The sequence below is a fragment of the Sus scrofa genome, chromosome 10, assembly GCF_054392235.1.
Source record: "Sus scrofa isolate SSC_HxYL_T2T_F1_AM1 chromosome 10, Sscrofa_HxYL_maternal_Yorkshire_Landrace_v2.0, whole genome shotgun sequence".
NCBI classification, from domain to species: domain Eukaryota; kingdom Metazoa; phylum Chordata; class Mammalia; order Artiodactyla; family Suidae; genus Sus; species Sus scrofa.
In genome coordinates this window covers 86,958,828-86,975,097 of record NC_139392.1, presented here as the reverse complement: position 1 = coordinate 86,975,097, position 16,270 = coordinate 86,958,828, and the positions used below count along the sequence as shown (strand labels likewise).

The window sequence follows — 16,270 nt, the reverse complement described above, 5'->3', positions numbered from 1 at the left end:
GCTTCTTAAACTTTTGTGACAAAACCTGACATGCACAAATGTAAGGCTACAGTAGGCCTAAGTACTGCCCATGCTGAAAGGGAACTCGGGGACTAGTTAACAGGACAGCAAACTGCACCACACCCTTTTCTTTACTGCAGGCACTAAACATGACCTAAAAGTAATTTCTGCCGCTTTCAGTCAGTTAAAACCTGTGGAAATATCTAAAAGGATTTCTGGTTTTTATAACACCAGGTAATCTATTCTCCAACTAGCTCAATAATCCCACTTTTAATTAGTTTAAAACCTAAATTTAATAGAATTATAAGCCACAACATATGATATCACATTCTGTTGTTTCTAATAATATTCTTTATGGAGATCAAATTAACATTAACTTATTTCATTGCACAATAACTTCCCCTACAAGGAAAATATACAAAGAATCCCAATCTCCACTAAAAGCTGATGTGATCTCCATTTTTTAATCTCATCACAAATTATAATTTTTAGATAATCAAATTTAATCTTGAAGATACTGTGCTAAGTGAAATAAACAAGTCATAACAGGACAAGTACTCTATGGTTCCACTTATATGAGGGACCTAAAGTAGTCAAATTCATAGAGACAGAAAGTAGGATAGTAGTTGCCAGGGGCTAGAGGAAGAGAAACCGGGGTGTTAGTGTCTAATGAGTAAAGAGTGTCATTTTGGGAAGATAAAAAAAGTTCTGGAAATGAATGATGATGGTTGCACATCAGTATGAATGTACTTAATGCCACTGAACTGTATACTTAAAAATGGTTAAAATGGTAAATCTTATGTGTATTTTACAACAAAAATATAAATTAAAACAATCAAATTCATCTATGTTTCAAAAAGGAGAATCCCAATGTAACAGAAATTTATTACAAAGAATCTAGACTTTAATAATAAAAGTTATAAATCAACTGCACCTTTCTAAAATATTTGGCTGTAAAAGAAAAAGAAGCATCTATTTCAAGATGCTACAAGTTCAAATTGACACTGAGAGACATCATAGTGAAACTGTCCATCATCAATGACAAAGAGTTCTTAAAACCAAGCAGAAATAAAAGGCAGGCTGCTTAGAAAGAACAACTGGACTTGACGGATGATTTATCAACTGCAACAATGGAAGCCATAAGACACTGGAATAATACCTTCAAAGTTCTAAGAGAAAATAATTGTTAAGCTATAGTTATACACCCAACTTAGCCAAACTATTTTTTCAAGAAAAGGGGCAAAAATAAAGAAAATTTCAGACACAAACTGAGAGAATACACTGAAAACAGATCCTCAGATCCTCACTAAGGATGTTTCCAAAACTATAGTTCACAAAGAGAACTATATTGGAAAATGAGGCCAAAAAGGTCTCAAATACAGGAAAGAACGGTGAGAAAAGAAAACTGTAAACATGAGTAAAAATAAATACTAGAGGTATAATTTCTTTTTTTTTTTTTAGGGCTGCACTTGAGGCATATGGAAGTTTCCAGGCTAGGGGTCAAAGATGAGTTGTAGCTGCTGGCCTACACCACAGCCAAGGCAGCACCAGATCCAAGTCACATCTGCAATCTACGTCTTCTGGATCCTTAACCACTGAGTGATGCCAGGGATCGAACCTGCATCCTCATGGATATAGTTGGGATACTAGTTAACCCACACAGGAACTCCTAGAGGTATAATTTTTAAATTAGGAATTACAAAAACAAAGAAACCTAAAATACTGAATAAAACCAGCATGTAATCTAGAAAGGAGGTATTAGGAATGGAAATATTCCAAGTGTCTTAGGTTGTTTTCCAGGAGGAAGACACGGCAGACACTATCTTTTGTTCAGATGTCTTCCACCACCCACAGCCCTTGCCGTGGCTTCCCTGGGGTGGAGGACAGTACCCATCCCGTGGGTGTGTGGGCCTGGCCATATGATGCATTGCAACAGGAGCAGAACTGACACTGTATCACTTGTAAGCGGAGGCTTTAAGGGCTCTGAGCTTGTCTGTGCTCTCTTATACTCTTCCACTGCACCCCAAGTCGTGCTGGTGCCAGAATGAGGTGATACCTAGTACACAACTGAACCCACAGGTTAGAGCCAACCCCATGCAACCCCAGCCACACCCAACAGAGACTGCCAAACCTATGAGCTAGAAATAAATATCTGTTGCTATACAACACGGAAACTTTGCAGTGGTTTGTTACACAGCATTATTACAACAAAAGATGACTAATACAGAGGATAAAGATATTAACTTTAAGTGCAAATTAAATTTGTGAGTTCAAGTTTTACTAAAAGTTTTACTCACTAAATCTGTGAACAGATATAAATATATAAATATGTAAATATGTATTATATGTAAATATATAAATATATATACTTTTAAAAACACACCCACAAAAACGATACCATTTATATAAAGTTCAAAGATATGCAAAACTAACAGTATATGTTTAGGTACATGTACAGATGTAATATAACTATGAAGAAAAGCAAGAGAATTCTAGGCCCCAGAGTTGAAGCTGATGGTTTTCTCAGGACAGAAGTAGGAGGAAGAGGCAGAGGTGATCTAAGAGGGTGTGGCTAATGTCCTAGCAGCAAAGCTGAGGAAGGGGACAGAAGAAATATTCTATTAGACCTTTTGTAACATGTCCTTTGTATCAATTTAGTATTTATATTTTAATATAAAAAAGCAAAGATCTTCCAACAAAATTCAGAAATGAAATGAGTATAAATAAAAATGACATAGGTAATCACACGTAAAAATGAGTTAAATGCATTTATAATCTTTAAGCTGTACTTAAGAAACAGAAACAGTTGTAGTGACTCACTTATTCTTTAAAAGAAAAATACGGGTGATAGCCAGGTCCACTATAAAATATGAGAGCTTTTGTGTGAAAAGATTATCCGGCTGGCCTTCCCAAAGAGCTGTGTCATTTGTGCTGTTTGCTCCCAACTGTCTGATCCCTGAAAATTCTGATCTCACCTTCACAGCTGTATGATATAAGTTCATTTTCTAGTAGAAATTCCTAGGTCCTGTTTTGCTCAATAGCTGTGTGTTAAACTGCCATCCCAAGAAAAAGCTTAAGAAAACTGTCTTAACTGAAGCATGATTTGTAACAACAACCACCAAAAAAACTATGAACAACCTAAATGCCCAACAATAAGGCACTATCTAAATGAACTGCTGCTAATTTACAGGTAATGGAGTCTCACGTATCCTATTTTTTTTTTCCTCTGTTGTCTTTTTTTTTTTTTTTTTAGGGCCATACCCATGGCATATAGAGGTTCCCAGGCTAGGGGTCTAATCAGAGCTGTAGCCGCCAGCCTACACCACAGCCACAGCAACGCCAGATCCAAGCCGCATCTGCAACCTACACCACAGCTCACAGAAACGCCGGATCCTTAACCCACTGAGGGAGGCCAGGGATCAAACCCTCGACTTCATGGTTCCTAGTCGGATAGGTTTCCGCTGCACCACAATGGGAACTCGTCATGCATCCATTTTTAACTGTCTCAAAGAAAGTGAGTGATGATGAGAGAGAATGAAGGCTCTCCCATGTACTTTGTGTGACTTTCTCACAATCAACAGGAGGAACCAGAAATGATGCCTCAACCAATATGGATGTACTTCTCCAAAGGCTTATAAACTGATACGTAGAATGACTAATGTTCAATTTTTAAATGTAAAATAGAGAGATAATACACAAATTTACTATTCATTCAATAAATATTTTCTGAGCAGCTATTATGAGCCAGGCAGAGTTCCAGGCTCTGCAGATACAGCCAAGAACAAATCAATGACCCCATCCCCAAAGAACTTAAATCCTAGCAATTCTAGTACCTTCCTTGCTTAATTCAGATTCACAGTTCATTAATTCAAACAAACATATCCAGACAGACTCCATAGTAATGTTTTCTCATTCCAGATAAAGAAATAACTTTAGTTAATATTAAAATCATCATTAAAATCATTAGTTGACATGGATGTCTCACCACTGTACTTTCACAATTCTTGAGCTTTCTCTAAAGAATGCTCTTTCCAGAACTTACACCCCCTGAAACACAATACTAAATTGCCATGGCTTTCAGTACCTTCCCTGTTCGAGAAAAGTAAAGCAAATCTCCTATCAAAGCTAGAGTAAAAGGGGGTTTATTTATGCCATTCACTCAGTCAACAAAGTACTTCTTGCTAATATGATCAGAGAAGGAGACAGGCAAAATAAGAAATCCTTTCGCTTCCTAGGTTTGTTTACACGTGTATGTTAATCAAGCATGAGATAAGAATGAGGTCTGATTTCCCCTTCTACAGGTAGAATTCAGGTTAGGTTTCCAAAAGGTCTTATCAAATTGTTTACACGGGTCAACGTGTCAACTTCTAAGTATTTAGGAAAGCAAATGACCTTCTTAAGGCTTCCTTTCCCATCTCAGTTACAGAGAGGCAGGGCTTTTCAAAAGTAGCTTATAATTTGCTTATATGTTCCATTTGCCTAATGCCCTTGCTACAGCCTATCAGAACTACACATAATGAAGCTCTACAGATAAAAGCTAAAATGAAGGATATAGTATCTCTGACTCACAGGGGACTGACTTCACTTAAAAAGTCAGTTAAAAATTCCAGACAGCTCAGTATAAACACTATAGCAACCACTATGAGAACCTCAAAGAAAAGCAGAAAGGATCCCAGGCTCTACTTTAAGGAATTTATATCTAGTTAGATTCAAAACCCAAGAATGTATCCATCCATCCATTAAATACTAATTCAGCTCTACCATATGCAAAAACTTCTCAAAGGACTTGACAAACAGCAAATCAGGATAACCCAGGTCCCAGTCATAATGTTTCTAACAGAACATATTCAGGACAAAAGTACTAAGAAGGATGGGAGTAAAGAGCTTCAGTTCTAGAATGGATAGACAACGAGGTCCTACCGTACAGTGCAGGGAACTATATTCAGTCTCCTGGGATAGACCATGATGGAGAACAATATTAAAAAAAAAAAAAGAGGAGTTCCCGTGGTGGCGCAGTGGTTAATGAATCCGACTAGGAACCATGAGGTTGCGGGTTCGGTCCCTGCCCTTGCTCAGTGGGTTAACGATCCGGCGTTGCCGTGAGCTGTGGTGTAGGTTGCAGACGCGGCTCAGATCCCGAGTTGCTGTGGCTCTGGTGTAGGCCAGTGGCTACAGCTCCGATTCGACCCCTAGCCTGGGAACCTCCATATGCCGCGGGAGCAGCCCAAGAAATAGCAAAAAGACAAAAAAAAAAAAAAAAAAAAAAAAAAAAAAAAGAGTATAGTGGATGGACCGGGAGTTTTGGGGTTAGTAGACACAAACTATTACATTTAGAACGGATAAGCAATGAGGTCCTGCTGTATAGCACAGGGAGCTATATCCAATCACTAGTGAGAGAACATGATGGAACATCAAATGAGAAAAAGAATATACATATATTATATATATATAATATACATATACTAATGACTGGGTCACTTTGCTATATAGAAGACACTGACATAACATTGCAAATCAACTACACTTTAATAAAAAAAGAATGTGTGTGTGTATGTATATATGTATAACTGAGTCACTCTGTTGTACAACAGGAACTGACACAACATTGTAAATCAATTGTAAGAATCTAAAAAACCCAGCTGCAACTCATGCAAAGGCCCTACACTGAATTAAAATGAGTAAATTAGGGGCCAAAAATGTACATGTACAGAAGTGAAAAGAGGAAAATTCACAGAGACGTCAATAAAATTGTAATTCAGCAACTTGATGGCAGATTATTGGCCTTGTAAGAAAATCACTCAACATACAGCAAGTCTAAGATGTAAGCATTCCAGCTCTGCCATTAACCAACTCTAGGATTTTAGATCAAGTCACTTTACTTCCCTGGGCCTCAGTTCTTTTATCCATAAATGAAAATTAAAATTTTCAACCTGGCTACCACTCAAGATTGTCAAGGGACTGTGCATGGAAAAAAATGCTTTTGTAAACTAAATATCATATATTTAACACATGTATTACCACAGATCCATTTTTGGCCTTTTTATAAAAAAAGGAGTTGAAACAATTTCTAAGTTCTCTTTCTAGCACTGTAAGACTTGTGACCTAAAAACTAATTTTAATTCAATGCGTAACTAAGAAAGATTCTTCCTTAGTATTATAAGTAGAATCAATCAATAAATTATTGCAGTAAACCAGGTATGCGCTGAAACAAACAGATCTGTTATTTATGACGGGGGGGGCAGACAGATTCAAAGGACTCGTGGAAGAAAGTCAAGTCAAAATGACTAATAACAGTGAACTAATCAAAGGTAACCCTAGGTTCAAGGGGAGCATACAGATGACATTCCTTTGACAATTCTCAGTGATGGCAGAGCATCAACTCTGGAGGAAAAAGTTTCTGTAAAAGGAAAATATTTCCCAAGCAAGCGTGGTGATTAGCTTAGAATTAAAACTGATAATAAAAAAATGATAATAAATTGATAAGGGATGGGGCTCAATATTTGCAGAAAGCAATTTCTGAAAAGAAATTTCCAAACTTCTCTTCAGCAATTAATGTAGTCTACTAAAGGTAACTACTCTTGGTACTGATTTGACCTATTCTACCTTGTTACTTTGAAAATTAGTCTACTACTTCACAACCAGATTATTCCACCTAGTCTTTACTTTCCAATAACTAACACATCCAGCTGGGAAAGGAAATCAGAAACTCATGAAAGTTACATAAAAGACAAGACAAGAGACCAGTATTTCCGACCAAGCTAGGCCACATGTTATACACCAACCTTCTTGCTTAAAGACAAAAAGCTAAGCGTGTGTGTGTGTGTGTGTGTGTGTGTGTGTATTTTTAATTATTAAAAATATCAGAGGGTAAAAATTGGTACAACCACTTGAAAAACTGGTAGTAATTACAAGAGTTAAATATTTCTCTACCTATTACTCAACAACTCCATTCCTAGGGATATTTCCAAAAGAAAGGAGTGCATATATTCAACAAAATACAAGTATAGGAACGTTCAGGAGTTCCCGTCATAGCTCAGTGGTTAACGAACCCAGCTGAGGTGGTTAATGAATCCATGAGGATGTGGATTCAATCCCTGGCCTCAGTGGTTAACAAACCCAACTCAGCGGTTAATGAATCCATGAGGATGAGGGTTCGATCCCTGGCCTCGCTCAGCGGGTTAAGGATCTGGCACCACAGTGAGCTGTGGTGTAGGTCACAGACAGTGGCTCGGATCCTGAGCCACTGATTCAACCCCTAGCCTGGGAACCTCCATATGCTGCATGCATGGCCCTAAAAATTGAGAAAAAACCAACAAAAAAAATCCAAGAATGTTCATAGCAGCTTTATTTGAACAGCCTTTTGGAAATAAAAAAGTAGAATGAATAAATAAATTGTGATACATTCATATACTAGGCTATTATGGCAGACTGCATTTTCCAATAATAGTCACTGCAATTATTTCTCGTCTCACACGCTCTTCCAGAATTCTGCCTCTCCCTATCAACAGATAGAGCCCGTTTCCCCCTCTTTAAACCTGGGTAGGCTCCTAACTGCCTCAAGGAACAGAATGCAATGGAAACAAAATGGCCTCAGCTTCAAGGCCAAGTCTTAACAGGTAACATTGTGCCTGTCTGGTTCTCCCCTTCCTTCCCCTGCTGTGTGCAGGCTCTGGGAACTGGCCGCCAGTACGTGCTCAGGCCACCTTAGGTGTCCTGTCATCCACCCCCACACATGGGTGCAAACCTTCAAACAGCAGGAGGCCCAGTCTTCTAGGCACCCTACTTAAAATCAAACAAAGCAGAGAGGAGCACTGCATCAAATTACAGTTTTTGTAAGGTACATAAATGTTGACTTTTTTTTTTTTTTGCTTTTTAGGGCTGCACCCGTGATGTATGGAAGTTCCCAGGCTAGGGGTCAAGCTACAGCTACAGCTGCTGGCCTACATCACAGCCACAGCAACGTGGAATCTGAGCTACATCTGTGACTTACACCACAGCTCACAGCAATGCCAGATCGTTAACCCATTGAGCAAAGCCAGGGACTGAACCCACATCCTCAAAGATACCAGTCAGATTCATTTCCACTCTGCCACAAAGGGAACTCCCTGTAGCAATTTTTCAGATGCCATAGTAACTAGAGGAAGTACAGGGCAATATTTTAAAAAGAAACACTACTGCAGGGGCACCCACAGAGCTGAATCTCAGCAATACCATCCAATACTGAATGAAACAAGCCAGACGAGAATACATATTGAAGGACACCATTCTGATGAAAAACTAGACAACTTCTACGGTGATAGACAACTGAGTAACTGTGATTTGAGGCAGGGGAGGAAGGTGGCGTGCACTGGGAAGGAGTGTGACAGAGCCTTCTGAAGTGACAAAACATTCTGTAATGTTAAACTGGGTGTGATTATGCACTTCGTCACATTTGTGCAAATTCTTCAGGGCACACATTTAAGATTAGTGTACATTATTATATGTATATTATACCTTAATTTTTTAAAGGTGGGGGAGGAGCTAACGAGGCCATAAGGAATTACCAGCCACCGTACAAGAGAGGAGAGGAACCCACAATAGGGAGCACGGTGCCCAGGGGCTTCTTTCCCCCGGAAATGTCTGCCCAGTCCAAGGAGGTTCCTAAGAGGATAAACCACACCTAGGCGGCCTTGCAGACTAGGAGGACCACATGTCAGAGCACAAGAGCCACCAAGGGAGCCACCGCCTGCCTTGGAATAAGCCCTTAATCAAGTGAATCCCAGAAGGAAGGATAACACAAAAGTAAACTAAACCAGCCTCCACACAGACTAAACCGTCTCAGTTTGGATGAAGGTGATCCTAAGTGCCTGGTAAAGGCAACAGAAAAGTCCTTATCTAAATCTAAAAAAACTTCTAGAAATAATTTTTCAAATACAATGATTAATACACAAAGATAAGCAGGTGTGCAAAGAGATGAGACTCTTAGAGAAATAACAGAGCACAGAAAAAACGTGCAGGATTCAGATAGAGTTACCGTGCTTATTCTGTCCACAGAAATATGTGCAAAGCTTGAACATTTTGATAGGGAACTTAAAAGTACAAAAGCGGCATAATAGATTTTTTAAAAGAATCAAATTGAAATTCTACAATGAAAAATACAGTAACTGAAATTAAGAACCTAGAAAATACACTTAAGAGCAGATTAGAAATGAAGACTAAGTAAACTGGAAGACAGATCAGAAGAAAATGGCCAGAACACAATAGAAACAAAAGAAAGGAAAACACAGGAGACAAGTGAATACACAGAGGCGTTGGTGAGACCTCACACTGGACAACCCAAGTCCCAGAAAGATCAAGCAAGAGAAATGGGGAGAAGCAATATTTGAAGAGACGACAGCTGAGAACACCCAAGACGGATGAAGACATCAGGTCACAGAAGTAACCACTATGTACACAAGCACAGGGGAGGAGGGATTGAGGGAGAGGGGGAGAGAGAGATTAACTGAAATCACCTACGAAAGACTAAAAGGAAACCTTAACAATAACCTAGCAAAGATGCAAATTACCAGCAAAGAAAAGATAAACTGCAGCTGACTTCTCAAAAGAAACAAAGACAAATATTACCGGATAATCTCTTCTTCAAAGAACTAATAAATATATGCATGCATTTCCAATCTAGACTTCTATACCTAGCAAAATGTATCTTTCAAGAATGTAAGTGATATAAGAAACATTCTCAGACAAACCAGAAGTTTGAAAATACTCAATATTAAGTTCACTCTAAAGAATGTATTAAAGAGTATTCTTCAGGCAGAAGGAAAATTATTCCAGATGGAAGGTTGGTAAGACAAGAAGGAAAAAGAAAAAGAAAATGCAGTAAACTAACTGAATAATAATGGCACAAAACAAGAGAAATAGGTCTTTGGGGTATAAAACACATATGCATTTAAAAACATGATAACAAATAAAGGAAGGGAATTGACTTAAATGTTTTTAAAGGCCTTCATTATCTGGAAAAGGATGAAAGTCTCAATATTACACTTTGATAGAGAAAACATTAGAGTACCTCAGGCAAACACTATAAGAATATATAATTCCGAGCTAACAAAAAAGGAGGAAATGGAATAATTTGTTTTAAATCAATCCAAAACATCTAGAAAAAGGAAAGATGGAATAGATGAGACAGATTTAATTTTTAAACACTAATACCAATAAAGAGTTATTATTGGAGTTCCTGTCATAGCTCAGCAGAAACAAATCTGACTAGCATCCATGAGGATGCAGGTTCGATCTCTGGCCTCGCTCAGCAGGTTAAGGATCTGGCACTGCCGTGAGCTGTGGTGTAGGCCAGCAGGTACTGCTGTTTAGACCCCTTGCCTGGGAACTTCCATATGTCATGGGTGCGACACTAAAAAGACCAAAAAAAAATTTCATTTTCATAACACACATCAGCAAAACACAGAAATACCTATTCCCCATTCACATACCTAAAATTCATAAATTTTAACCTCCACATGTTTCATTTTTTTGCATTTTCTTTTTGAAGTTTTATTTCACTGTATCTTTTACCTCATTACAAATAAGCTTTAAAGCATCCAAAAACCAAACAAAAAGAAACAGGAACAAAAAGCCCAGAGAACCAACTGGCTTATAAATGCTGAATTAACTTCACAATAAAATATTAATTTGCCATTACTGCCCAATATAACATCACTAATCGAAATTAATATATTAAAAAGATAAACTGATATTTTCACTTATTTCATGAAAAACATTACTCTAATGTTTGTTAATTCGCTTGTTAACTTAGTGAAGAAAAATTGCAGGATAAAATTATAACTGTTTCCACACTACTATCAATGTCAGCACATGGGGTGCAACATGTACCTCTATCAGAGAATAATTAAATAATCTCCTTAGAGCCAAAAATTTAACACTTAATCCCAGTTTTATAGATGTAGACACTAACAAGTAATCGGTGCCGGAGTTATAAAAGCAGACACCTAAGTGTACAGAGAGTCATTTCCAGTCTAGCCAGCTTAGCGTCACCTAGACTGACTCCCTTTCTATAAAGACTCCGCACAGGCCCAGCCGCCTAGCTGGATGAGGAGGGCACAGTGCCAAGAGCCCTCCTTCTCTACACAACAGGGCTGCTGAGGAGCCAGGCAGGGACACTGATCACACCACACTGATCCAACCTGCACAACCATCTCCCATGACTGCTCACACACACTCACACTAACACTCAAAGCGTCCCACCCTCCCACTTCCCCTGGTCACCCACCATCTCCTTCTCATCCTTTAGGTCTCACCAGCCACTTCCTCAGGACAGCTTGTCCTACCGTGCCCGATCAAGTTAGGTTCCCTGATTACAAGTCTATAGCTCCTTGTACTTTACTTCAAAGGACTTATTCTCACCCCTACCCCGGCATCGAAAACAATGTACCTAACACAAGGTTGTGGGTACAAGAAGGCACTCAAAAATTTTTTGTTGCATAAACAAACAAATCTGAATTAGGAGTCACCCCAATTTTACAAAGAAATGGCTTTTTAAAAATCAAGTTATTTGCATGAAACGCTATAATCTAGAAATGGCAGAGACCCCATGCTCTAATGCTCAGGTACTGCAAGCAAGGCAGGATCTCAGAAGTCAGATTCTTTCAAAAGAGTATTATATTTGTATTGACTTCCACTGTGAATATTGAGACACTTTTTAAAGGGAAAAAAAAAAATGCAAGTAAGTCATTCCTAGCAAGGCAATATGCCTTTCAAATATCACACTGAAGGGACAAACTATACTTTTCTGGTAACCGATGGTCTGAGCATTGTCAGTAGCAATACTAAACAAGGATGCCTTCAACTAAAGCAAAACAAGGATGGTTGAAGTGAAACTGTAAACATAAGCCAGAATCACCTGTGAGTTTCTTGCTAACTGAAGGAGCAACTCCTAAAGTTTTAGTATTTCGGCTAAGTCTTTTATCAGCTTACAAACTGCCTTAACATTCCTTGTACCTTTTTTTTGGGGGGGTGGGGGTCTTTTTAGGGCCGCACCTGCAGCACATGGAAGTTTCCAGGTCAAATCCGAGCTGTAGCCGCTGGCCTACACCAACACCAAATCTGAGCCGCGTCTGTGACCTACACCACAGCTCAAAGCAACTCCAGATCCTTAACCCACTGAGTGAAGCCAGGGATCGAACCTGAGTCATCATGGATACTAGTCAAATTCACTTCTGCTGAGCCAAGACAGGAAGTCCGCCTTGCAGTTTTCAACCCAAGTAATTTCATTTTCAGCTTGCCACTAGCTTAATTTACTGGCCTCCTTTTCACCCATCTTCACCAGCTACAAAAATATAACAATTACTTGGAGTCCCGTTGTGGTGCAGCGGAAACGAATCTGACTGGGAACCAAAAGGTTTTGGGTTTGATCCCTGGCCTCATTCAGTGGGTTAAGGATCCAGCATTGCCGTGAGCTGTGGTGTAGGTCACAGACATGGCTCAGATCTGGCACTGCTGTGGCTGTGGTGTAGGCCAGCAGCTGCCGCTCCATATGCCACAAGTGTGGCCCTAAACACACACACACACACAGAGTAACTGGAGATAGATGCCTACATGGGGTCAAAGCCTGACCAGTGCAGAGACGGCTTGGCCCTGGAGGCCCAGACTGGATCTGCCGTATCAGGAAGTTATCCTGGTTCCCAAGAATGACCAGCCAATTAATAGATAGTGCCAAAGCCAAGCCAACACTTCTACTTACTGGCTTGTTTAACCAATGACAGCTATTTCATGTCAAAACAGTAACGTTATCACTGGTAATGGACTACCCTTAAAGATACAAGCGCATCAGAGAGTCAGGCTAGCTGAAAACAGCTGAGGAGGAACCAACACCAAGAGCCTCAGTTCATGTGTCTTTGTAACAACTAATTCTTTCAATATGTAATCAGCAAAGGAATGTCTGTTAACTCAGAACACCTGTACCTGCAGTAAGGACTCTGGTTTTCCTTTAAAAGTGAATTTACAGCTTTGTTCAAAAGTATAACTTTTTTCTTTTCTTTTTTTGCTTTTTAGGTCTGTACCTGAAGCATATGGAGGGTCCCTGGCTAGGGGTCGAATCGGAGCTACAGCTGCTGGCCTACACCACAGCAACGTCAGATCCAAGCCTCCACTGGGACCACAGCTCACAGCAACACCAGATCCTTAACCCACCGCACAAGGTGAGGAATCAAACCTTTGTCCTCATGGATACTAGTCAGATTTGTTTCCGCTGAGCCACAATGGGAATGCCCCAACTTTTTTCTATTTTGACATATTTCAATTGTTACCATCCCACTCTAACATAAAATCAGCACCCATTTTAAGTAACAAACTAGACTACGTTTACAAACTTTATTAAAAGAAAAAACCCAGCAAGCTCTGAAATATTCTTAATTTTAGGGTCTGATAGAGTGAAAAATAAAAGCAAATAAACCACTGTTCATTTGGTCCTGGCTAATTTGATTCTTACTAAGATGACTTCACAAAAGAAAAAAGTACCCTAACTTCCCTGTAAGAGAACGTCCCACAGATTCAACATAAGAGGGTGTCGGCCGGGGTGAGCTCTCAAGTTTTGTCCAACTTCCCCGTGCTACAAAATACTAAGTATCTCTCCCAAAAATTTACTTCTATTCATGGATTAATACAGGATTGAAATCAGTTTATTCCAGCAAGCAAAATACTTAAGGTCGTGTCCCCACTTTTTCCCTATGTGTCACGTTATTTCCAATGACTGGTACTGCCCCAATTCGAAACTCCTTCTCAGTCCCATAAGAGACGTATTTAACTTACGCTCAAGTCTACTGACTAAAAAGCATCTATGGATTAAAATGAAGGAGGGGGGAGGAGTGAAGCGGGTAGATTTTAGTCTTCAATTCACAGGCGCCTCGCAATTCCCGACATTCAAATAAATACCTGCGAGTAACCATTCTCCCGCATCAGAACTGCCGCACCAACCCACAGCTGTAAGCCTCAAACTATTCTGCAAACTTTGCAAAGGCGCACAGATTTCCCGGCTCTCCAAAGCCCTCATTCACCCCATCCTCCCCTCGCTTAGTCGAAACGGAGTTCCGCGGCAGGAAGGCAATAATTTAAAAGAACGAAGTTTGCCTCGGTCCTGCCCACTTGGACTCTGGAGGACGCAACTGAAACTTGCAAGGGAGACACGTCTCCCGGGGACCGAAACTTACTCGCGGGGGAGGGGAGGCAGCAGATCCCCGCCCCCGATCCCGCCGACCCCGGCCCTTCCCCGAGCCCCCCTCCCGCGCCGTCCCCGCGGACCCCCCCCGCGCTCCCCCGGCGCCCCCTCCCAGCGCCCGCCGCCCCCCAGCCACGCGCGCGGACCCCACGGTCCGGGTTCCAGGGGCAGCGGGCGAGGGCGCGTTTCCGGAGCCGGCCCCCTCGAGGCGGGGGCGGGGAGCGCCGCTCCGTCCACCTCCCCCGGGGCCGGGAATGGCGGCGTCCGGCTCCCCGGAGCCAACTCCGAGTCCCAGCCCGGAGGAAACCCGCCGAGCCCGGCGCCGCCGGCTACTTGCGGTGGGAGAGGAGAGAACGAACTTACCTCCGGACAGTCCCGTCGGCGGAGGCTGCAGGCGGGGGCAGGGGCGTCCCGGGGGCCGAGCAGGTCCCGGCGCGGCGGCGGCGGCTACCGCAGTGCCCTCCGCCCCATTGTTTCCCTTCCAAGAGGATCCCGGCGAAGCCGAGCCCGGGAACCAGGAAGTTCCCCGGCGCGACACCTCCTGCCGCCGCTATGGAAACGGCCCCCGCCTCCCAGGGCGGCTCGCCCGGGACCCCGCCTCCGCGCCGCCAGCCCCGCCCGCCTCACGGGCCGCCGCCAACCGTCGCCGCTGCGGCCGCGGCGGCCGCCATCTTGGCGCGGCCCGAGCGGCCCCTTCCCGGCGGCACGTGCGCGCTGCTCCCGCGTTCTCGCCGGCCGCGGGGGCGCGCCGCCAGGGCTGCCGGGGGCGGGCGCAGCTCCCGGGATGCGCGGCCAGAAACGGCGCCCGGGACCCCGCGACGCCGAGGGAAGGAGGAAGGGAGGGAGGGCCCGGGCGGAACTGCAGAGCGGGGACCCAGAGCCGGGCTTCGAGGCATTGCACGAAAACGGCAGGCTTCAGCAGGTGTCAATTGACAGGTCGAGGGATGGCTGAGACCAGGGTTGAGGTCGACAGAGCGGTGCCAGGAGCATGGTCTCTGCAGCCAGATTGCCTCGTGTTTGTGGCTCAACTACCCACCAGCTGTCAGACCTGGGGTAGTCTGTTTAGTTTTCTCTGTGTCTCAGTTTTTCATCTGTAAAGTGGCATAATAATACTATCTGCCTCATAGAGTTGTTACTTACTTTAGTAACTGTAAAATAATCATTTGTTCAATAAAATGGCACTGCTTCTGGGAAAAAGTCAGATTTCTGTCATTTTCCAGGAACTTAATCTAAGTGTTCAAATCAGCAGCACTTTAAGTAGGCTACTGTGTAAGATTCCATTGCTGCCTGAAACTTCTCAAATGTTCATCTTTTGTCCCATCTTTCTCTAGGTCAGCTTTCCTTTTTTATATCCTGGAAATTGTCAAGAGTTTTCATCTCCAGAATCATCCATCAAGTGGTTCCATAAAAAGATGAATGATGTAAACTTTCCAACACTGTATAATTAGCTGACAGTTAAATGATTTATTCGGTAGAAGCTAGCAAAGTTAGGGTGTGCAAATACTAAAAAGCTTCCTGTCCTTGATTCCAGGAACTAGAATTACTAAAGCTGGCAACTCTGCAAGTTGCTATTATCTCTCTTTTCCAGCGGATGAAAACTGACACCAAGAAGCTGGGTGCTCTTGTGCACTATGGAAGAGGAGGGGTGAGAGCAGGAGGCAAGGTCGTGAGCTTCTCCAAAGGATGCAAACTTTGAGAACTGTATGTAAGGATAGGTCTCAAATGGTCTCTAAGGAAGGCTTGTTCCAACTCAGAAGTATTGTGATTTTGTTTGTACACTCTTTAAGAAAATACAAATGGGAGTTCCCATTGTGGCTCAATGGTAACAAACCCGACTAGGATCCATGAGGACCCGGGTTCAATCCCTGGCCTCGCTCAGTGGGTTAAGGATCCAGTGTTGCCATGAGCTGTGGTGTAGGTCACAGATGTGGCTTGGATCCCTCTTTGCTATAGTGAAGGCCGGCAGCCACAGCTCCGCCTCCACCACTAGCCCGGGAACCTCCATATGCTGCAGGTACAGCCCTCAAAAGACAGAAATAAAGGGGAAAAAAAAAAAAAAGAAAA

The 16,270-nt window shown here is 42.1% G+C and overlaps 2 protein-coding genes across 11 annotated transcripts in view; one reads left to right on the top strand and one right to left on the bottom strand.

Annotated features, from left to right (window-relative positions):
- USP6NL (USP6 N-terminal like) overlaps positions 1-14,698 on the bottom strand; it is a 152,655-nt gene extending 137,957 nt beyond the window's left edge. For all 10 annotated transcript variants that reach the window (XM_084980521.1, XM_084980533.1, XM_021064995.2 and 7 more), the window contains exon 1: positions 14,570-14,698. The gene's annotated coding sequence lies outside the window, so the exon portion shown is untranslated. The remainder of the gene's footprint in view (positions 1-14,569) is intronic.
- On the top strand, positions 12,589-15,403 carry LOC146399581 (uncharacterized). The gene is made up of 2 exons (XM_084979581.1): positions 12,589-12,651; positions 14,016-15,403. Exons 1-2 carry the CDS (start codon positions 12,589-12,591, stop codon positions 15,156-15,158), a joined length of 1,206 nt encoding a protein of 401 aa, XP_084835707.1. The 3' UTR covers positions 15,159-15,403.
- Positions 15,404-16,270: the final 867 nt, after the last annotated feature.